Source organism: Oryctolagus cuniculus, chromosome 1, assembly GCF_051225735.1.
Source record: "Oryctolagus cuniculus isolate XC-2025 breed Fujian yellow rabbit chromosome 1, ASM5122573v1, whole genome shotgun sequence".
NCBI lineage: Eukaryota > Metazoa > Chordata > Mammalia > Lagomorpha > Leporidae > Oryctolagus > Oryctolagus cuniculus.
The window spans coordinates 5,889,060-5,910,957 of NC_142867.1; the positions used below are offsets into that span (position 1 = coordinate 5,889,060).

The 21,898-nt window shown below is 62.6% G+C and overlaps 2 protein-coding genes and 2 long non-coding RNA genes across 12 annotated transcripts; 2 read left to right on the forward strand and 2 right to left on the reverse strand.

Annotated features, from left to right (window-relative positions):
* Positions 1–3,327: 3,327 nt before the first annotated feature.
* Positions 3,328–7,743, reverse strand: LOC138848487 (uncharacterized). Its single transcript, XR_011386320.2, has 2 exons — positions 7,624–7,743; positions 3,328–3,654 (listed from the first exon to the last, which is right to left on the reverse strand). It is a non-coding gene; the product is annotated as an uncharacterized LOC138848487 (long non-coding RNA).
* A 357-nt stretch (positions 7,744–8,100) lies between these two features.
* Positions 8,101–10,220, forward strand: RNASEH2C (ribonuclease H2 subunit C). 2 transcript variants are annotated; one of them, XM_051827981.3, is made up of 4 exons: positions 8,106–8,343; positions 8,484–8,632; positions 8,721–8,840; positions 8,945–10,220. In XM_051827981.3, the coding sequence occupies exons 1-4, from the start codon at positions 8,172–8,174 to the stop codon at positions 8,969–8,971; spliced, it is 468 nt and encodes a 155-aa protein (XP_051683941.1). In that variant the 5' UTR covers positions 8,106–8,171; the 3' UTR covers positions 8,972–10,220. The 2 variants fall into 2 exon arrangements, with proteins under 2 accessions (XP_089177634.1, XP_051683941.1); XM_089321508.1 differs by lacking the exon at positions 8,721–8,840 and having other exon boundaries at positions 8,101–8,343; positions 8,945–9,138.
* KAT5 (lysine acetyltransferase 5) lies at positions 9,040–14,845 on the reverse strand. 8 transcript variants are annotated; one of them, XM_002723992.6, is made up of 14 exons: positions 14,592–14,777; positions 14,426–14,492; positions 14,045–14,113; positions 13,813–13,949; positions 13,394–13,549; positions 13,233–13,307; positions 13,057–13,131; positions 12,655–12,903; positions 12,374–12,463; positions 11,127–11,267; positions 10,953–11,046; positions 9,767–9,926; positions 9,607–9,688; positions 9,040–9,524 (listed from the first exon to the last, which is right to left on the reverse strand). In XM_002723992.6, the coding sequence occupies exons 1-14, from the start codon at positions 14,601–14,603 to the stop codon at positions 9,390–9,392; spliced, it is 1,542 nt and encodes a 513-aa protein (XP_002724038.1). In that variant the 5' UTR covers positions 14,604–14,777; the 3' UTR covers positions 9,040–9,389. The 8 variants fall into 8 exon arrangements, with proteins under 8 accessions (XP_002724038.1, XP_017195603.1, XP_051683928.3 ...); XM_017340114.4 differs by lacking the exon at positions 13,394–13,549 and having other exon boundaries at positions 14,592–14,845; XM_051827968.3 differs by having other exon boundaries at positions 9,040–9,688.
* A 219-nt stretch (positions 14,846–15,064) lies between these two features.
* Positions 15,065–20,403, forward strand: LOC149128257 (uncharacterized). Its single transcript, XR_016226164.1, has 2 exons — positions 15,065–15,172; positions 20,090–20,403. It is a non-coding gene; the product is annotated as an uncharacterized LOC149128257 (long non-coding RNA).
* Positions 20,404–21,898: the final 1,495 nt, after the last annotated feature.

Consider the following 21,898-nt stretch of genomic DNA (forward strand, 5'->3'; position numbering starts at 1 on the left):
AAGCCTGAAAACCTCGATGACATGACTGCTTTGTCGGGGAGAGATAACAGGCCGCCCACAGGAGATGGCCAGAATGACCGAGGGACCTCCCTACAGAACCGGCCCCGGGCCCAGGCGGGGGCTCTGACGAAGGCCACGCCGGGTGCCGCAAGTCCTTCACGGGACGGGACGGGAAGGGAAGCAAATGCAATGTTGGTAACGCAGCTGGTGGAGGACAGGCAAAACGACAGACCGACGTCACCGACGTCATCCAGGTGAGGACTGAGTGAAATGTGGCAACACACAACGCTCAGGAGGTGAAGCACCGCCGGCGCTGCGGCAGGGCGGGCTAAGCTGCGGCCTGCAGCGCCGGCACCCACCCACACACACACACACACACACACACTCGGGTTTGTGCAGCTGTGTGCAACTATAAAGTGGCCGTGCAACCTGCAGTCACGTAGAACGATAGTAATAACAAGTAGGAAAATTTTATTTGAAAGTCAGCGTTACACAGAGAGAGGAGAATCGGAGAGAGAGAGATCTTCCATCGCTGGGTCACTCCACAATTGGCTGCAATGGCCAGAGCTGCGCCGATCCGAAGCCAGGAGCCTGGAGCTTCTTCCGGGTCTCCCACATGGGTTCAGGGGCCCAAGGACCTGGGCCATCTTCTACTGCTTTCTCAGGCCACAGCAGAGAGCTGGATCAGAAGTGGAGCAGCTGGGTCGCGAACCTGCGCCCATATGGGAGGCCAGCGCTTCAGGCCAGGGCATTAACCCGCTGTGCCACAGCGCCAGCCCCAGTCTTTGACAATTTTTTATTTATTTATTTATTTTGACAGAGTGGACAGTGAGAGAGAGAGACAGAGAGAAAGGTCTTCCTTTTGCCGTTCGTTCACCCTCCAATGGCTGCCACGGCTGGCGCACTGCGGCCAGCACACTGCGCTGATCTGATGGCAGGAGCCAGGTGCTTTTCCTGGTCTCCCTTGGGGTGCAGGGCCCAAGCACTTGGGCCATCCTCCACTGCACTCCCTGGCCACAGCAGAGAGCTGGCCTGGAAGAGGGGCAACCGGGACAGAATCCGGCGCCCCAACCGGGACTAGAACCCGGTGTGCCGGCGCCGCAAGGTGGAGGATTAGCCTAGTGAGCCGCGGCGCCGGCCAGTCTTTGACAATTTTAAAAGCTCTTTCTTCTGTCCGTGGCGATAGATGAATAAATGAAAAGGTGAGGCCAGCTTATGCAGTACACTGACTTCAAACATCAGAAACACCGAGACAGTGTTTTACATTTTTGTGAAAAAAAAAAAAAAAAAGAGTAGCTTGACTAGTGCTTGCTTTCTTGCTGTTTTTAAAAAAGATTTCTTGGCCGGCGCCGCGGCTCACTAGGCTAATCCTCCACCTTGCGGCGCCGGCACACCGGGTTCTAGTCCCGGTCGGGGCGCCGGATTCTGTCCCGGTTGCCCCTCTTCCAGGCCAGCTCTCTGCTGTGGCCAGGGAGTGCAGTGGAGGATGGCCCAGGTGCTTGGGCCCTGCACCCCATGGGAGACCAGGAAAAAGCACCTGGCTCCTGGCTCCTGCCATCGGATCAGCGCGGTGCGCCGGCTGCAGCGCGCCGGCCGCGGCGGCCATTGGAGGGTGAACCAACGGCAAAGGAAGACCTTTCTCTCTGTCTCTCTCTCTCACTGTCCACTCTGCCTGTCAAAAAAAAAAAAAAAAAAAAAAAGATTTCTTATTGGTTTGTGAGGCAGAGTGACAGGGAAAGACAGCGAGAGGTCTTCCATCTCCTGGTCACTCCCCAAGTAGCCACAACGGTGGGGGGCTGGCCAGGTCCAAGCCAGGAGCCTGGAACTCCATCCGGTCTCCCACGTGGGTGGCAGGGATCCACGTGGGATCAGAGGTGGGGTGACCACGGGGCCAGCGCTGTGCCGTAGCAGGTTAAGGTTCCGCCTGCAGTGCCCACATCCCATGTGAGTGCCGGTTTGAGTCCCGGCTGCTTCACTTCCTGTCCAGCTCACTGCTAATGTGCCTGGGAAAGCAGAAGATGCCCAAGTCCTTTGGGCCCCTGCACCCACGAGGGAGACATGGAAGAAGCTCCTGGCTCCTGGCTTCAGCCTGATCCACTGCTGCCATTGTGGGCATTTGGGGAGTGAACCAGCGAATGAAAGACCCCCCCCCCCCGCACCGTAACTCTGACTTTCAAATAAATACTAATTAAATCTTTAACAAATTCCAAGCAAGGAGCCAGCACTGTGGTGCAGCGGGTTAAAGCCCTGGCCTGCAGCGCCAGCATCCCATATGGGCGCCGGTTCTAGTCCCTGCTGCTCCACTTGCGACCCAGCTCTCTGCTGTGGCCTGGGAAAGCAGTGGAGGATGGCCCAGGTCCTTGGGCCCCTGAACCCACGTGGGAGACTCAGAGGAAGCTCCTGGCTCCTGGCTTCGGATCGGCGCAGCTCTGGCTGTTGCAGCTAATTGGAGAGTGAACCAGTGGATGGAAGACCTCTCTCTCTCTGCCTTTCAAATAATTTTAAAAAACCATCTCCGTGGCACACCCCACCCCCACCCCGAAGGCGGCGTGGCCTCTAGAACGGCCGCGCGGTGACTGAGCTGCTGCACCGCACCCCTGCGCTCTGGTGCGGGAGCTCCCCCCCACAACACCAGTGTGCGAAGCGCAGACCTCACCCGCTCCCCGTCCCTCGTCCCTCGCTGTCGGGGGTGGGCAGGAAGGCCTCCATAATTTGCAGGCTGTAACTGGTGCAGCAACAGGGAGCAGAGCATTGGAACAGAAATGCAGAAGCAGCCCCAGTGCGCCTGGGAATCCAGCCCCTGGACGCTGTGCTCCGTGTGCCTTTAACCTAGTCAGCATCCCACTTGGACCATCATCCACGGCCTTCCCAGGCACATTAGCGAGGAGCTGGGTTGCAGGTGGAGCAGCCGGGACTCGGGTGGTGCCCCGAGACGGGAGACTGGCATGAAAATGGGGTGTGGGTCCTGGCTCCGTGCAAACCAGCTTCCCACTTGTGTGCACCCTGAGAGGCAGCAGTGAGGCTCGGTACCTTGGGCCCTGCCACCCACGTGGGAGACGGGTGGACTCTGAGTTCCTGGGTTCAGCCTGGCCCAGCCTGGGCTGTCGTGGACATCTGGGAAGTAAAGAAGTAGATGGAAGATTCTCTCTCGCGCGCGTCTTCCTGTGCCTTTCACATAAATAAAACTTTAAAACGGTGCAAAACCACCACAGACTGGCCACTGACAGCCGACTGGATGGTAAGTGTGGCGTGTACACAGGAAAAGTAGTATCCACCGCAAAGAGGAAGGGCATTCTGACGTCAGACTACGGATAAACCTTGAAGGCCTTTTTTTTTTTTTTTTAAAGATTTTATTTATTTATTTGAGAGGTAGAATTACAGACAGAGAGGAAGAGACAGAGAGAGAGGTCTTCCTTCTGTTGGTTCACTCCCCAGTTGGCTGCAATGGCTGGAGCTGCACCGATCTGAAGCCAGGAGCCAGGAGCTTCTTCCAGGTCTCCCACGTGGGGTCAGGGGCCCAAGGACTTGGGCCATCTTCTACTGCTTTCCCAGAGAGCTGGATCAGAATAGGAGCAGCTGGGACATGAACCGGCATCCATATGGGATGCCGGCACCGCAGGCAGTGGTTTTACCCACTATGCCACAGCACTGGCCCTGAGAAAATATAAAAAAAAATTAAAAATTGTCGCCATTTGGGGAGAGAACCAGCGGATGGAAGCTCTCCCTCTGCCTTTCAAATAAATAAATAAATCTTTTAAAAAAACTACTTGAGAGGCAGAAAGACAAGACAGGGAGATTCCCCATGCACTGGTTCACTCCCAAATGCCGGCAACAGTGAGAGCCAGACCTGGGCCGAAGCCAGGAGCCGGGAAAGCCGTCGGGGTCTCGTGTGTGGGTGGCAGGGGCCCAGCCACCCGCAGGACGGCACCGGCAGGAAGCCACGGTCAGGAGCAGCTACTCGGACGTGGCCGCGGCCACCCTGCTGCTGGGCGAGCATTCACGCTGGAGAAATCGTAACAGAAGCCGGAGGGGGAGACCCCTCCCCCCAGAGGAACAGGACCGCAATCACCCCAGGCCCTCATCTCCTGCGGGTGCAGGGACATTCTCAAGCGTTAAATGAAGAAAAGAAGAAAAATGACGACAATCTAGAATTGTCTGCGCATTAAATTAACCTCCAAAAGTGACGGGGGCCTTCCCAGCCTGAGTCTCTGTCCTCAGTGGACCCACCTCGCAAGAGCGGCTGGACGGCTCCGGCGGGCTAAGCCGCCACTTGAGAGGCAGCGTCCCGGGTCCGAGTGATCCTGCTTCCAGCCCAGGTCCCTAAGCGCTCCCGTGAGAGACCAGAGCGAGGCGCAGGGCTCCTGGCTTCCGCCTGGCCCTCCTGGGCTACTGGGACTGAACCAGCAGAGGGAAGACCTCCTCCTCTCTCTCTCCCCTCTGCCTTTCAAATAAATAAATAATCTTTGACAAGTTACATTTTATAAAGAAGGAAAATTATAAATGCCGGGAACGCAGATCTACATACAACAGGAAGTGCATCAGAGGATGAATAAATTAAGGTAAAACAAAATCTTTTCATTATTCCCAATTGATCAGACAGGTAACTGCACAGCGCACTGAGTGTGGCAGACGGACAGGCAACATTAACGGCCAGGAGATGACACGGGACAGGATTTCTTCTTTTTTTTCTTTTTTTTTCTTTTTTGACAGGCAGAGTGGACAGTGAGAGAGAGACAGAGAGAAAGGTCTTCCTTTTGCCATTGGTTCCCCCTCCAATGGCTGCCGCAGCCGGCGCACTGCACTGATCTGAAGCCAGGAGCCAGGTGCCAGGTACTTCTCCTGGTCTCCCATGAGGTGCAGGGCCCAAGCACTTGGGCCATCCTCCACTGCACTCCCTGGCCACAGCAGAGAGCTGGCCTGGAAGAGGGGCAACCGGGACAGAATCCGGCGCCCCGACCGGGACTAGAACCCAGAGTGCTGGCGCCGCAAGGCGGAGGATTAGCCTAGTGAGCCGCGGCGACGGCCGGGACAGGATTTCATTAGAAGACACCTGCAGTTACCCAAGAAGTGGTGTTGGCATCTGGAAATGGACCTAGATTGACTAGAAATGTGTAATTATGAATGTCTAAAAGCCCTACAAACTGGAACTCTAGGGCAGTCACTGAAAACAAAGCTTTTTAAGCCTAAGTGATGTGCTAAGGAGAGAAAATGGAATCATATAAAATGCTAATCATGGGGCCAGCACTGTGGCGTAGCGGGTAAAGCCGTTGTCTTCAGTTCCGGCATCCTATGTGGGCGCCGTTTCAAGTCCCTGCTGCTCCACTTCTGATCCAGCTCTCTGCTGTGGCCTGGGAAAGCAGTGGAAGATGGCCCAAGTGCTTGGGCCCCTGCACCCACGTGGGAGACCTGGAGGAGGCTCCTGGCTCCTGCCTTCGGATCAGCTCAGCTCCGGCCATTTCGGCCATTTGGGGAGTGAACCACAGACGGAAGACCTCGCGCTCTCTCTCTGCCTCTGCCTCTCTCTACCTCTGCCTCTCTCTCTCTCTTCCTCTAACTCTGCTTCTCAATAAATAAATAAACCTTTAAAAAAAGATCCGCGTTTTCTAGCTTCATCCGCTGAAAGCTTCTAAAAGAACAGCCAGCTCAGCAGAAGGGCACCTCCGGCGCCTGACTCCACCACAGCCTCTCTCCCTGTAAAAGGAACCCAGCGTCCACGTCCGGGCAGGAAAGCTGGCGCCCCGTGGTACAGGACAGCAGATAACCGGGGGGCCGGTGTCAGTGTGGGGGTGGTGGTGCCAGCATCCCGCACCAGCGCTTGGGCCCTGCCGCTCCCCTGGGAGCCCGGGATGGAGGTCAAGGCCCTGGCCTTGCAGCCACCTGGGGAGTGAACCCGCAGACAGACGGCCACCCCCACCTCGCCCCGCCACTGCTCTGCCTCTAAAATAAGTAATTTTTTAAAAAAAGACAACTAGGGTCCCAGGCAAAGATTCAGAAGCGTGAGACCCAGCGTTCAACGATGCATTTTATCTAAAATTCCTATTTATTTTCATTTTGTCAGAAGGGCAGAGGGACGGATGGGCGAGGATCATCTTTCATCCAACGGCCCAAGCACCTGGGCCCCTGCACCCACGTGGGACCCAGAGGGAGCTCCCGGCTTCAGCCTGGCCCAGCCCTGATTCTCTGCCTTTCAAATAAATAAATCTTTACATTAAAAGAAAAAGAAAGAATTGGCATGCAGGCGTCCCAAGCAGCAGCTTAGCGGCGCCACCACAGCGCCCACCCTAACAATCGTGCGTTTTAAAAGGTCGCCGTGCAATGCGCTAGAGAAACAGCGCCTCGGTCTACAAACAGAAAAGGCATCCAGCGATCACTCCTGCTCTCTTGTGCTCACCGCTGACGGCAGGGAGTGGACTTTACAGCAGTGGTTCAGCCAGGGGGAAGGCGCAGTGGGCTTGGAAAGTCAGCTTTGTAACCTGAAGGAATTAAACCATCCAGGCAGTGGCCACCCACGGCTGAGCCGCGAGGTCCCTCCGGGCAGACAGCAACGCCCCCAGTCTCGCTGCAGCGCGCCCCTCCCGAGGAGCCCAGCGGAACTTCTAGACCCACTTCCTGATTCACCAAAATGCAGAGGCCCATGAACGTGACATCACAGAACCCAGGCAGCGGGAACCTAACAGGACCAAAGCTGTCAAGACAGATCCAACGATCTGTTCCCGATTTAAAAAGAAACCCTGGGCCGGTGCCGCGGCGCAGGTTAAAGCCGCCGCCTGCAGTGCCGCCATCCCACATGGGCACTGGTTCAAGTCCCGGCTGCTCCACTTCCGATGCATCTCTCTGCTGTGGCCTGGGAAAGCAGTAGATGGTCCAAGTCCCTGGGCCCCTGCACCCGTGTGGGAGACCCGGAAGAGCTCCTGGCTCCAGATCAGCCCAGCTCTGGCCATTGAGACCATTGGGGAGTGAACCAGCAGACGGAAGACCCGGGTGTGTGTGTGTGTGTGTGTGTGTGTGCGCGCGCGCGTGTGACTCTTTCAAGTAAAAATAAATAAATCTTTTAAAAAAGAAAAGAAATTGCAAGATGGAACGAAGCAGCACAGTTATCTGTATTTGAGAGAGAGATAACTAACTGGGGGAAACCAAGAAAATAAACTATTGGGAACAGCAAAATAATTTATCAAAAAAAAAAATTAGTAAGTATCTGGCCCCTGGGGACAGGGGCCGCGTTCTTTAAAAGGTCATGGAAATGTGTATTATGAAAAGAAAATGCATGGGTTTCAAAGCTGCACCAGGAATAACCTTTGTTTTTGAAAATCAGAGTCACAGGCAGGGCGAGGCAGAGAGAGAGAGAGACTTCCATCCGCTGGTTCACTCCCCAAATGGCTGCATTTGAAGCCAGGGGCTTCTTCCAGGTCTCTCACGCGGGTGCAGGGCCCGGCACTTGTGTCATCTCCACTGCGGTCCCAGCGCATCAACAGGGAGCCGGACTGGAAGCGGAGCAGCCGGGACTCGAACCGGCGCCCACGCGGGATGCGGCACTGCGGGCGGCCGGCCCTGACCCCTGATCTTTAATTCCATTTTCCAGCGCCCGCTCTGCACGCCCCACAGCCGCCCCGTCTGCGAGCGCACCGCTTGTGCCCGCAGAGTCCGATTGCACAGGCGCGTGGGCGTCTCCCGCGTGCGTCTGCGGTTTGCACGACGAATCTAGAACGCGGCGGGCCCAGAGGCGGCGGGAGCGGCCGCTCCATCACGCACCGCGGGCGTCGGCGTCCCGGACACAGCCCAAGCAGGGCCTCCCCCAGGCGGGGCGAGGCCCACGGCCCCGCGGGGACAGGGCCACGGCGGGCGGCCCCATCGCTGCGGCGCGGCCTGGTCCCCGCCGCCACAGCCGCTGCCCTGGGGCGCCGCTTCCGTTACTCTCCACGGCCGGCTCGCGGGTCCCGCGGGGGCGCCGCGCACACGGCCGGTCGCGTGCGCGCGTGTCTGTCCGCAGAGCCCGCCCTGTTGCGTGACTGAACCACCCGGGACTTTCCGCGGAGGGGCGGGGCTTGCGGGCGGGATCCCGGAAGGACTACATTTCCCGTGACGCTCCGCGGCGCCCGACCTCCCGAGAGGCCCCGCGCGCTTTACGCGCCAGCTTCGGCCTCCGCCCGCGAGCGACGGACTAGCGGCGCGGAATGGAGGGCGCGGGCGAGGCGGCCGTGGAGGGGCACCGCGTGCACCTGCGCCCCGACTCCCTGCGCGGCGCGGCCCCCGGCACGCTGCACCTGCTGCCCTGCGAGGTCCTGGCGAGCCGGCCCGCCCCCGTGCGTCGCTTCTTCACGCCCGCCGTCCGCCGAGGCCCCGACGGTGAGCTGGCGGCCGCCTCCCCGCGGCTCCCCGGCGCGCGCTGCGAGGGCGCCTGGGGCCGTAGCCCCGGCGGCGGGGTCGTGGGCCAGCTGCGCCGGGCCCGGGTGTCCCTGAGCGGACTCTGCGCCTCCCTCCTGCAGGACTCCAGGCGTCGTTTCGGGGACGCGGCCTGCGGGGCGAGGAGGTGGCGGTGCCGGCCGGCTTCGCGGGCTACGTCCTGGCGGCCGAGAAGGCAGACGGGCGGCCGGGGTCCGGGGACGCGGAGCGGGCGCCGCTGGAGCGGGACTTGGTGAGCCACGGCGGGCCTGGGGCGGGCGCGGGCGCGGCGGCGGGGCCGGGCTGGGCTGAGCCGCCTCCCTCCCTCCCTCCCTCCCCAGGACCGCTTTCTGGGCGCCACCGCCAGCTTCGGCCGCTTCACGCTGTGGGGCCTGGAGACCGTGCCGGGCCCCGACGCCAAAGTGCGCGGGGCCCTGACTTGGCCGAGCCTCGCGGCCGCGGTGAGTGCACGGGCGGGGTCGCTGCGGCGCGGGGCCCCCCACGCCGGACGGGGTCAGTGGGGGCGGCCGGGCCCCCGCACGGTTACAGGCGGCTCCTCTTGCAGATTCACGCTCAGGTGGCGGAGGACTGAGAGCCGGAGCCCGTCCCCACCTGCCGACCAGTACGCCCCGCACCGCAGCTGTGCAGAACCCTGGAGGCTCCGCCTACGGAAACGATTTATTGCCTGGTGCGGGGGCCGCAGCCAGGGCCACCCCACCCCCACCTTCTACTTTACAAAAGCCATTTTTACAGTGAAAGTGTCCTGTACAGTTGCCCCCAGCCCCTGCGCACTGCACAAGCCGCCCGGCTCCTCCTGGTCCCTGGTCAGGGCAGGCCGGGCCTGCAGCCAGCTCAGCCTGGGCGCTGACCCGAGCCCTCGGCGGGCCTGGGCACTGACCCGTGGCCCCTGCGGGCCCAGCCCCGTCTGGCGCTGCCCTGCGCGCCTCGCGCGCTGTGCCTGCTGGGGGCGCCGGGTCCCGTGCTCGCCGGCCCCGCGCCCGGAGGCCCGGTCACCACTTCCCCCGCTTGCTCCAGTCCTTGGGGGTGAAGTGCAGACACTTGGAGTCGATGCGCAGCAGCCGCTTCAGCATTGCCCGCTCGTGTCCGTCCACGATGTCCTCGGACAGCGTGAGGATGTACTGGCCCTGGGCGAGAGAGGGCCCGGCAGGGGTCACCGCCCGGCCCGCACCGGCTTCCCGACTGCCCGGCCCTGGCCGCCCGCCCCACCTTGTAGTAGTTGATGAGGTTGAGGTACTGCAGCGTGGAGATGACGTCCTCCTTCTTGATGCTGGTGATCTCGCTGATCTCACTGCGGGAGGGCAAAGGTCAGGTCTCCCGCGGCCCCGGGGCGGGCACAGCCATGCACCCCCGGGGGCGGCCGGCTCACTTGATGGTGATCTGCGGCCGCTCCCCACTCTCCGACTTGAGCCCCATCAGGATCTCCAGGATGGTCTGGGACCAGTAACTGCGATAGGACAGCAGGCCCAGGTCCGACAGCGGCTTCTCTGGGGTCCCCGTTCTCCCTTCCACCTTGGAGAGCTCATAGCCTGCAGCAGGGGAGCAGGAGAGGTGGGTAAGCGGTCAGGCAGCGGCATCGCGGCGGGCACATCCTGCAGCAGGGGGCCGGGTCGGCGCCCGCTGCTCCACCCGCTAACCTGCAGCCTGGCGGGTGCAGGCGGACCAGGGACCTGGGGCCCTGCCGCCCAGTGGGGCCCTGCGGAGCTCCAGGCTGCTGGCTTCAGCCTGGCCCGGCCCTGCCTGCTGTGGGCATCCGGGGAGTGAACCCCTGACCAGACCTCTCTCTGCCTTTCGAATAAAATGAAAAGCATTTAAGAATTAGAGCCACGTGGCTTCTCTGCCCACCACCTGAAGGCACTTGCCCTTGGCCTGGGTGCTGGGGGGGGCACCTGCAGTCAGCCGAGGCTGGGGGGGTGCCCATGTCCTTGGCCGTTGCTGTGTGGGTGCAGAGGGAGGCAGGGCAGACCCCGCCCTCTGTCCGTCACATTCTGGCTGGGACCTCGGGCTCGCCAGCTGCTCTGGGATGGAGCGGGCTGCGTGGTGGTGAGGAAGGAGCTTGACCAAGCGCTTCCCAGCTGGAGAGAGGCCTCCCTGCCCCTGCCCTGCTCCAGCTGACCACGAGAAGTTAGCTCCTCGCAAGCCCCTTCGGCCCCACCAGACCCCGAGGGGCAAGGCCCTGGGCCGGTCGCGCTTGTCTGCTCTCCTGCCCCTGCTGCACACTGGCCAGTCCCAGCGTCCACCCTGACCTGCTGTGCCTGCAAGGACCCTGCACAGAGGGGGTGGGCACCCTTGGGTTCCTGCTCAGCTGTTCGGGTTCATGCCACAGCCGTGGGCAGCAGCAGGTCAGCCAGATCTGGGAGAGTGGGCTGAGGTTTGGGGCCCTGGCCAAGATGGGGTGGGAGCAGTCACCCTGGAGTGTGAGACCTCAGCGAGCCCCAGCTTGGTTCCTGGCCGACCCCCTTGGCCGGGCTGCACAGCGGGGGACAGCCGTGGGCCTGCGGCCTGAGGCACCAGCGGCAGTGCACGGGCCCTGGGCGGGGCGGCCACATACTCACTGAACTCAATCAGCAGCTTGCCGTAGCCCCGGCGCTGGTACGGGGGCAGGGTGAGGATGCAGGCCACGTTGTAGTCTTCCGTGGACTCCTTTTCCTGCAGGAGGGGTGGGCGAGCGTGAGGGCAGGGTCTGCGCCCACCCCAGGGCCCCCCGGGGACAGCGGGCAGGCGCTGACCTTGGAGAAGTAGCCCACGATGTGGAAGCCCTTGCAGTCGTACTCCGTCATGACGTAGAAGAGGAAGGGGTCTGTGTCGTAGTACAGCGTCTTGTGGTCCAGGAAGCACTTGGCCAGCAGACACAGGTTCTGGGAGTAACTCTGCGGGGGGAGAAGGAGAGCCCGTTCCCACTGGCGGCGCCACCCGAGAGGGCCCCTGGGCCAGGCCAGCGGGTGGGGTCGTCCCTGCCTGGGGCCCGCGCACTGTGACAGCGTCCAGCTACCTCCCTGGGGACGGAGGGTCTGCCCCGCTGCCCGCCCCTTCTCCGTCTCAGCAGGGCCCGGGGCGGCTCCCTGGCCCTGCTGTGCTGGACACCAGCGTACAGTTTAGAACGCAGGAAGTGTCTCCGGCCAGGACACGAGGGAGCCCCTGTGTGGCAGTGCTGGGAGTCGCTGTCAGCAGACCCAGCTCTCCACTCACCCCACGGCTGCACCTGCCGCTCCCCGAGGGAGGGCGGGGCTCTGCCTCTTCACCGAGGACCAGCAGGGCCCCCACCCTCAGGGGACTGCCTCTGCACACAACTCCAGGAGAAACCTCACCCCTGGCTCCTCACCTGCGCACTGCCACGCGGGTGCCCAGTCCACACTTCACGCGGAGGGGTGCGTAGGCAGCTGCCGCCTCTCAAACTCCCTGCACGCAGGCCAGGGCCGCCCCCCCTCGCGCTCCAGTCTCAAGTTAGCCTTTCTCCCAGCTGAGCCTGCTCCCGTCCCTGCGTTCCTGCCGCCTCCCCCCTCCTCTGTCCCTCCGAGCCCCACTCCACTCCTGGGTCCCCTCCCCGCCTCCCCTGCCCTCACAGAACCCGAGTTCTCAGGAGCTCTGTCTGCCGTGCCCTGCCAGAGCCCACCTACGGCGGAGGTCAAGGCCGATCACGGGGCTGGCCTTGGCACGGCGGGTTAAGCCGTCTCCTGCAACACCCGGCTGCTCTGCTTCCACCCCAGCTCCCTGCTGTGGCCCGGGAAAGCAGCGCAAGATGGTTCAAGCGCTCGGGCCCCTGCACCCGTGCGGGGACCCGGATGGAGCCCCAGGCTCCTGGCCCAGCCCCGGCCTCGTGGTCATTTGGGGCGTGAACCAGCGGATGCCACGCTCTAACTTTGCTTTTCAAATAAACAAACCTTTCTTAACACCACGGGCTGAACAAAGCTGTCGGCTGGACAGGCCAGTGTGCCCCTGAGCAAGCAGCAGCCGCCCGCTGCCCGCGGCCACTGACCTTGTTCTTGCGCCCGTCGATCTCGAAGAAGGAGATGGTGCCCTTGCGGTAGATCTCGTTGCCAGGGGGGTGGCGCAGGTCGCACTTGGTCTGAGGAGGAGAGGAGGGTCAGGGGCGGGCGCTCCTGGACTCAGGGGGGGCGCGGGGGCGCGGGGATGTGGGGCGGGCGCTCCTGGACTCTGGGGGGCGCAGGGGCGCTCCTGGACTCTGGGGCGCGGGGCGGGCGCTCCTGGACTCTGGGGGGCGGGGGCGCAGGGCGGGCGCTCCTGGGCTCCGCCTACCAGGTGGCGCTGCAGGCACTTGAGGCTGCGGCCGTACTTGAGGCAGAACTCGCACAGGTAGAGGACCGGGAGCGCGGTGAGCTCCTGCGGGTACGGGGAGAAGTACCACGGCTTGAGGCGGTGCCGGCCCAGCTCGATGCACTCGATGTTCTTCATCCGAGTGACGATGTCGTCGTGGCTCCGGTCGGACACCAGGCTGCCAGTCATGCGCGGAGCCGACGGGATGCCATCGGAGCTGTCCTGGGAGTCCTGCCGGGGCCGGGGGAGACGGCACGTTACAGGAGCCACGCGCCGCCCGTCTGCGACCCCGGGGCAGCTGCTGTGACCCCACTTCTCAGAGACCAGGCCCAGCCCCCGCCCACCCGCCTCCACGGCCCCTCCCCACCCAGCCCCCAGACCCACCTCGTCCGTGCCCAAGCAGTTTGACTTCCGCTTCCGCCCTGGCTGCGCTGCCACCGCCCTACGGGCTGACCCATTCTGTGAAGAGACGGCGGGAATGCGGGGGGCTGTGAGCTGAGCCGGAGACGCCGGCGGGGGCAGGGCAGGCAGGGCAGTGAGACGAGACGGCTCGGGCCTACCTGGGGGAACACGGAGGCCGGGGCCGTCTCGCTGGGCACGGGAGTCGCTGGCGACACCACCTCCACCTTCCGTTTCTGCAGAGGGAAACCGAGGCCGGTGGGTGAGAAGGTAGGGAAGGGGGACCTGAGAGGAAAGAAGGTCCCTGAAGTGCTGAGGGTACCGTGGAGCGGTGGCCGGGCTGCAGGCAGGAGCTGGAGGACAGCGGCGGGTCGGGCTCACCACCGGGAATGGCCTCCCGCTCCTTGGGCAGGTTGAAGCGGAGCGTGATCTGGACCGGGATTGGCAAGGTCTTCCCGCTGGCCTGGGCGGAGGCCGGCTGCAGAGATAGGTCCAGGGTCTTCCTCTGGGGTGGGGAGGCGCAGGGGACGAGGGGCCCCCTCGGCGTGGAGTAACTGAGCCCCGCCCGCTGCCTTCTCAAGGACTGGCCACTGGACCGGAAGCTACATCTGCAACCTGGCCCCATGCTTTGCAAGCTGGAGTCGGGGCGGGGGGTGCTGCCTCCTGCCCAGCCAGGAGCCCCCTAAGGCCGAGAGACGAGAAGAGTAGGAGGCAGGAGAGGTGGAGTGGGGCCCTACTCACCACCTCTCTCTCGGGAGATCCGGGGCGGGACCCAGGCAGTCCGTTCTTGGTCGGGGTCTTGGCCTCTTTCTTGGGGAACTGGATTTTCTTTAGGTCCAGCCGCTCGTGGGTCACCCATTCATCCAGGCGTTTGTTGACTGCAGCGGTGGGCATGGCTCAGGACGGAATGCCAGAGGCTGCCCCCGCCCCGCGCCCGCCCCGCAGCCCCACCTCAGCCAGGCCCAGGACTCACAGTCAATGTAATGGACGTAGAAGAGCTTCCGGCCACTAATGTCCTTCACGCTCAGGATCTCGGCCAGGGCTATGGGAACGGCACAGGCAGAGGCCTTAGACGGGCAGGGCCCCGAGACGCCACCCTCCTAGGACCCGAGCCCCACCCCTCGGCCGGATCCCTGCGCCCCAGCACTGCGCAGCTCGCGCCCAAGCCCCCTTCAGACACCAAGTGCAACCCACTCTCCAGGCCCCGCCCTGTCCAGGTCGGAACGGCTAGAAGCCACGCCCCTCCTTTGGAGCGCCAGCGCCCCGCCCGCACCAGCATTCTAGAAGCCCCGCCCCATTCGGCTGACTCCCTCCCGCCTCGTATTTCTTAGCCCCGCCCCCCGACGTCACTCACGCCACTCATCTTCGTTGTCCTGGTTCCGCCGCAGCACAGGTAGGCGGCAGCCCTCGATTATCTCCCCCTGGGGAGACAGCGCGGCGCCAGGGTCGGCTACTGTGGGGCCGCGGGCTCTACCCACCTCCCCTGGTTCCCTCCGCCCCGCCCCGGGCACCGGACTCACCACCTCCGCCATCTTCCCTCCCTCTACTGCCACTTCCGGCCCCTCTGGGAGACGTCACTTCCGGGATCGCGATCGCCGCAGACCCGGGCCCTCTGAGCCTGTTTAGTAAAGGACCCTTGAGGGACACCGCCGCCCGGCTGGAAGCGGGGAGCTAGCCCTTTTGGCCGGCGCGAAAATGGGGTGCTCGGAGCTTCGGGCCAGGTCTTGGGTGGAACCTCCACAACGTGCGCCGCGATTGGAGGAAAACTGAGTCCGTCACGTGACGCCCACCGGGTGCGACGCCGGTCACGTGGCTGCGGCGCGGGTCACGTGGGACTAGTGTTTGGGCTGGGACGGGCGGCCGCGTTCGGGAGTCTCCTAGTGGCGGCGGGAGGCGTCGCCCGGCGCCGGGTGCGCGTGCTGGGCGCGGGGCGGGCCTGAGGGCGGGCGGTGGGCGTGGCCAAGTTGGACAAGTGGGCGGGAGTAGCGGGACGGCTGCGGGGCCGAGTTCGAGGCGCGGGGGCGCGGGTGTCTAACCTCGTACCCCGAGTTCCTGGTTGAGAACCGGTGTGTGCGTTATTTTTGCGGCCTGTAGACGTGCGGTGAGTTCCCGCCGTGTGCCGGGCTCCACTGCCGGCCCTGGAGCGCGTGGGGGTGAGCGGACAGACCCCTCCCCTGGCGGAGCTCGCGTTCCTGGAAGTTGCGGGGAGGGGAGGGTTAATGGCCGCGGTTGCCTCTGTTTCAGGGCTGAGTGTTGGGGAACCCCGAAAACCCGAGCAGGGTGGTCAGGCGCGGGCGGGCGGGCTGGAGTAGCCGGGCAGCACTGGCTGAAAGCTTAACTATTGGAAAGAAGGCTTGAAGGGACCCAGAGAAAGTTCCAGACGCACAGGCCGTCCCGCGGGGGCAGCCGCGCCGCTGGCCCGTGTCTGGTGGACAGGCAGACGGGTGTGGGCCTGGCGTGTCCCGCGGCCCGTGGGCCCCCACAGAACACCAGACGCCGGAGTGAGGGGCAGGGTTACTGTGGGGGGGGGGGCGCCCTGGCGCGCAGAGCAGCGGCCTGTGGCGAACAGGTCCTCCGGGGCCGTGCGGAGGGAGGACGTGGCCGGCCAGGCCCCTCAGCGTGGGCTGGAGCTGACCCTGCGGCTGGGCCTTGGGAAGCCCGCGCTCGGCTGAGCCGGGCTGGGCTTAGGAAGACGGCGCCGTTTTACTACACCCCGGCTTGGTCTTTGTGAAGCTGCTAAGAAGGAAGAGAGAGAGGAAGAGGTCTGGAGACGAGGGAGGGCCACGTGTTCGCGAGCAGGTCCTGTTGGAACTCCGCCGGGCGGGCCGGGAAGCAGGGGCAGCGGCTCCCATGGGGACGCGTGGGGCTGACAGCGCGGCTGGGCCTTGGGGCCCCCTGGCTGCGGGGGCTGGGGCCGAGCATGGTGTCTGGACTGCGCCCTTGACCAGCACCCGTGCTGTTGATGTGTTAAAGCGGTTGGGGGGGACAAAACAGTATTTCATAACAGGAGAAGTTGTTTGAAGTTTAAATTTCATTGCCCATAAAGGATGTTTTTAAAGATGTATTTATTTGAAGGTTACAGAGGCAGAGAGAGAGAGAGAGAGTCTTCCATCCGCTGGTTCACTCCCCAAATGGTTGCAACAGCTGGAGCTGGTCCAGTCCAAAACCAGGAACCAGGAGCTTCTTCCAGGTCTCCCATGCCGGTGCAGGGGCCCAAGCACTTGGGCCACCCTCCACTGCTCTCCCGGGCCACAGCAGAGAGCTGGATGGGAAGTGGAGCAGCCGGGACTCAAACCGGCGCCCATATGGGATGCCGGCCCTGCAGGCCAGGGCATTAACCCACTGCACCACAGCGCCGGCCCCTGTTCTGCATGTTAAGGCGATCACCTAGGTGGCAGTTGTTCTTGGATAGCAGGAGGTAAGACCGAGCAGACCAGTCAGAAGGTTCTGGAAGGCGTCATGCACAGTAACAGTGAATGCTCATCCGAGGCCCGCGCAGTGGGCAGTGGGCAGTGATGGTCCCCCTCCTGTCCAAGGCGTCTGTGAGCCCCCCAGTGCGCCCGCTGTGTCCACCTCGGTAGCTCTGCACGGCCAGCCACGCCCTCTTCCTTGAAAGCTCTTGGCTTTCAGCCTGTCAGCCCCTCCCTCCCCGCCTCCTTGGCTCCTTCTCGCTGCTTCCTGTTCCTGGCCCTGACCGCTGGCGCGAAGGCCCAGATGCCGTCTGAGCTTCCCCTCCACGCCCGCTCGGTCCAGTTCCCCCGGGGCTGTTTCTCTGCTGTGCGTCTTCAGTCGCGATCTCGGCCGCACCCTGGCTGCCCGCTCGGCGGCTCCATCAGGACGTCTCGCGGGCCTGAGACCCGACTCCCGGTGGTCCTTCCACCCTGCTTCTCCCCCCTCCTTGCCTTTGTCAGCGACAGCTTCTTCCTGCCTGCCGGCTTCTCAGATCAAAAATCTTAAAAAAAAAAAAAAAAAGATTTATTTATTTATTAGAGAGAGGGCATCCGCTGGCTCACTCCCAAATGGCCACAATGGCCAGAGCTGGGCTGATCTGAAGCCAGGAGCCAGGAGCTTCCTCCGGGTCTCCCATGCGGGTGCAGGGGCCCAGGCACTTGGGCCACCTTCTACTGCTTTCCCAGGCCACAGCAGAGAGCTGGACTGGAAGTGGAGTAGCCAGGACTGAATCGGCACCCACATGGGCTGCTGGCACTGCAGGCGGCGGCTTCATCCGCTATGACGCAGCACTGGCCGCCGAAAGTCTTTTTAAGAGATTGGTTTTATTTTACTTGAAAGGCAGAGGGGAGAGAGAGGTGGAGATCTTCCATCCAGTGGTTCACTCCCCAGCTGGGAGCTACGGTTGGAGCTGCTCCAAACTGAAGCCAGGAGCCTGGAACTGCATCCCTGGCTCCCACGCGGGCGCAGGGCCCCCAGCACTGGGCCGTCTTCCGCTGCCTTCCCTGGTGCATTAGGGGGAGCTGGATTGGAGGTGGAGCAGCCGGGACTCGAACTGGCGCTCATATAGATGCCAGCATCACGGCCAGTGGCTTGACCCACTGCGCCCCAACGCCGGCCCCGAGGCCGAAAATCTTAAGTCAGCTCTCACTGCTCTGCTCCCCTCAAATCCCGGAACAAACGCCTGAGCTCTCACTTCTCCCTGCCTCGACACCACACTCCATGCAGAGCACCCCACGTCTCCCAGAACCACCGCGGGAGCCGAACCTTTAGGAACGAGAGGGGTCCTTTAAAAACAGTGTGCAGACCGGTCACCCTGATCCAGATCCGCCGGTAGTTTTTCATTTACCTAGACGCTCAGCCTCATCCGAATCCACCTCCGCCATGGCGCTCTGCCTCCTCTCCACTGCCCCCTCGCTCCCGGCCCGGTCTCCCTGCCGGCTGAGGACACAGCAGGCCTGTGCTAGCCCAGGGCCGGTGCCGGTTCCTGCCCGCAGTGCTCTGTGCATCCGCGCCCGGCTCCGGCGTCTCCTCCCCGGTGCATCCGCGCCTGGCTCCAATGTCTCCTCCCCGGTGCATCCACGCCTGGCTCCGGCGTCTCCTCCCCGGTGCATCTGCGCCCGGCTCCGGCGTCTCCTCCCTGGTGCATCCGCGCCGGCTCCAATGTCTCCTCCCCGGTGCATCCACGCCCGGCTCCGACATCACATCTCCTCCCCGGTGCATCCACGCCTGGCTCCAGCGTCTCCTCCTCCTCCTCGGTGCATCCGCGCCCGGCTCCGGCGTCTCCTCCCCGGTGAAGCCTTCCATTGGACCTGCCCGCGCTCGCCTGACCGCCTGCACGCCCTGCTCCCCCCGCTGCCTTCACCTTTCCGCCGGCTCCGTGCCCGGCTGTCAGACCCTGTGCTTTCCTTAGTCACTGAGTTACGACCCCTCCCTCCCTGAGTGCGAGATCCGTGCATTTGGGATTTGTGGCATGTCCACTGCTGTGTCCCCAGCTGTTGGAGCAGTGTCTGGCTTGTAGCAGGACCTCCAGGTGGCGGCCAGCAGGGTGGAGTAGCTGGGAAAGCTGCCGCCTGCCGGGCCCGCCCCATCCCGGCTGCTCCACTTCCAACGCAGCTCCCTGCGAATGACCTGGGAAAGCAGCAGAAGGTGGCCAGGCACTTAGGCCTCTGCCGACCACGTAGGAGACCCGGATGAAGCTCTTGGCTCCTGGCTTTGGCCTGGGCCAGCCCTGGCCTTGACCAGCTGTCTGGGGAGAGAACCAGTGGATGAAGGAACTCTTTCTGTCTCTGTGTAACTGACTTTCAAATAAATAGATAAATCTTAAAAATCAATAGATAGCTGGCGCCGCGGCTCACTAGGCTAATCCTCTGCCTTGCGGCGCCGGCACACCGGGTTCTAGTCCCGGTCGGGGTGCCGGATTCTGTCCCGGTTGCCCCTCTTCCAGGCCAGCTCTCTGCTGTGGCCCGGGAGTGCAGTGGAGGATGGCCCAAGTCCTTGGGCCCTGCACCCCATGGGAGACCAGGATAAGTACCTGGCTCCTGCCATCGGATCAGCGCAGTGCGCCGGCCGCAGCGCGCTGGCCGCAGTGGCCATTGAAGGGTGAACCAACGGCAAAGGAAGATCTTTCTCTCTGTCTCTCTCTCTCTCACCGTCTACTCTGTCAAAAAATAAAATATCAATAGATAAATAAAGCACCAGGTGGGTGGAGCACGGTTCCCAGGATGTGCGCCCGGGGCTGCCCTGGGAGGAGCCAGAGGCCCGCGCGGGGCTGCCGGGGGGAGTCGGCACCTCTGACGTCTGCCCTGCGGCTGGGAAGCTGAGTCCATGGTGATCATGGAGGGTTGGGGGCCTTCCAGGCGGTGGCACCAGCATCAGCAAAGGCAGAGAAAGAGGAGCAAAGAAACAGGGCCACTGAACGACATTAATTGAGCGCCAGCTGCATACACACCCTCAAGGGCGACGGGGACAGGCACAGATGAGCCCCCGCATCAGCAGGTGGCTGCAACCCAGCGCTCAGGACCCCGTGCGACAGCGGTGAGAGCCGTGCTCCGCCGGGGTGGGGCCCTCTGAGGGCAGCTGGCAGGGTGCCCACCAGCGCCACACTCGCTGGCTGATGAGGGACGGTCTCGCTGTGTAGTGTGAAGACATGCAACGCTTCAGGACACTTGGGGGCTCGGCAGTGTCACCGCTGGCTCCGCCTCTCTCTGCTCCAGCCTCCTGGGGTCTCCTGTACCCCGCAACACTGGGGCCTTCATGTTCCAAGGCCACGTCCAAGGAGAGGCTTCTCCCTGCCTGCACTATGGAGGGAGCGTCCTGGGCCTCCCTGGGACTGAGCCGTGTTAGAGGGTGTGCCGCGGCCTTAGCCAGTCCTGTGGCCAGGGGCTGGACCAGACCAGGGGCCTTTCCCGCAGGTCCCGCATCGTGGCTGCTACAGCTGGAGGGGGTGGGGTGGCTGCTGGGAGGCCTGCTCCCTGGGGAGGGAATGGCCGAGTCAAGGTTGGGGGGTGGGTGTGGGCAGACAGCTGAGGGTTCCAGAAAAGATCTCAGGACACCTTGTTTGCTGCAGGAGTTTTTGTCCAAGAGTTCGTTGTCTCGGGGCCGGTGCTGTGGTGCAGCGGGTAGAGCCGCCTGCAGTGCCGGCATCCCATATGGGCGCTGGCTAGAGTCCCGGCTGCTCCTCTTCCAATCCAGCTCTCTGCCATGGCCTGGGAAAGCGGTGGAAGATGGCCCAAGCACTTGGGCTCCTGGCTTTGGATCGGCACAGCTCTGGCCATTGTGGCTGTTTGGGGAGTGAACCAGCGGATGGGAGACGTTTCTCTGTCTCTTCCTCTCCCTGTCTGTAACTCTGCTTCCCAAATAAATAAAATCTTTAAAAAAAAAGTTGGAAGCAAAATAAATCCTTCGGTTGGTCATCTTGTCGCGGGATTCCGCGCAGCGTGCGAGTCTTGCTGGCAGTAAAATGCCGGCTCTGAGCTGCCACAGCTAACGTCCGTGACGCGACAGCGCCTCCGCGCTCGCCGTAGGCGGTGATGCTTTGTGAGCCTTCGACAGGAGGAGTACCAGGAGGAGTTGCCACCGGTAGGAAATGCTTCAGCCGGAAACCAGGAGTTGTTCTGAGGTCTGCCTTCCCAAAACTGACTTCAACACAAAAGAAGGTCAGGACCGGCTGACGAAGCATTCTCCTCTTTCAAGAGGGGGAGCCAGGGGCCAGCCTTGGGGCACGTGGCGCAGGCCACCACCTGGGACACAGGCGTGCCGCGTCGGAGAGCCAGTTCCTGTCGCCGCGGTTGCACTTCGCACCCAGCTCGCCGCCAGTGCACCGGGGAAGGCAGCAGCAGGTGACCCAAGGCCTTGGAGCCCTGCCGCCCCGGGAGAGCCTTGGTGGCAGCTCCTGGCTCCTGGCTCTGCTGTAACCCAGCTACAGCAGTTGTGAACCAGAGAGAGTGCGCCAGCAGGGGGGTGACCTCTCTCTCTTCCTCTCTCTAACTCTGCCTTCCTGTAAATAAAAACAAATCTTAACAACAAAACCAGAGAAGCGAGCGTCTGGCAGCAGCAGGCTGAAGGTCTGTGCGTCTGAAGCGCCTCTTAGGAAACACGGATCCTGACTGTCAGGCGGTGACACGTCCTGCGTTTCAGCTTTCACTTAAGAATGGCTAACTTCCTTTTTTATTTTTTATTAGTATTATTTTTTAATTTCAAAGGCTGAGGGCAGAGAGGGCGAGAGAGCATCTTCCCTCCACTCCGCAAATGGCTGCGGCAGTCAGGGCTGGGCCAGGCCACAGCCAGGAGCTGGGGGCTCCATCCCTGTCTCCACATGAGGGGCAGGGGCCCAGCACTTCTGGAAAATATCTGTGGGGCCGGCGCTGTGGCCTCGCAGGTAAAGCTGCCACCTACGGTGCCAGCATCCCATGTGGGCACCGGTTCAAGTCCCGGCTGCTCCACTTCTGATCCCGCTCTCTGCTATGGCCTGGGAAAGCAGTGGAAGATGGCCCAGGTCCTTGGGTCTCTGCACCCACGTGGGAGATGTGGAGAAAGCTCCTGGCTCCGGATCAGCACAGCTCGGCCATTGCAGCCATCTGGGGAGTGAACCAGCACCTGGAAGCCCTCTCTGCCTCTGCCTCTCTGTAACGCTGCCTTTCAAATAAATCAATCTTTTTTAAAAATAAAATATCTTTTTTTCTGATTATACACAACATTATAAAGCCCCATCCCCCCAGCAGTGTCACCATCCCTCCTGGCCACGTGTGAGGCGGCCAGCAGAGAGAGAAGCCAGCACCCACACCTTCTACACTAGCTCCGAGAATTTGGGCTTGAAGGGTTTTAATTAAGTATTGATTTGAGCAAATTCCACTCTGAATGTCACAGCACAGGATCG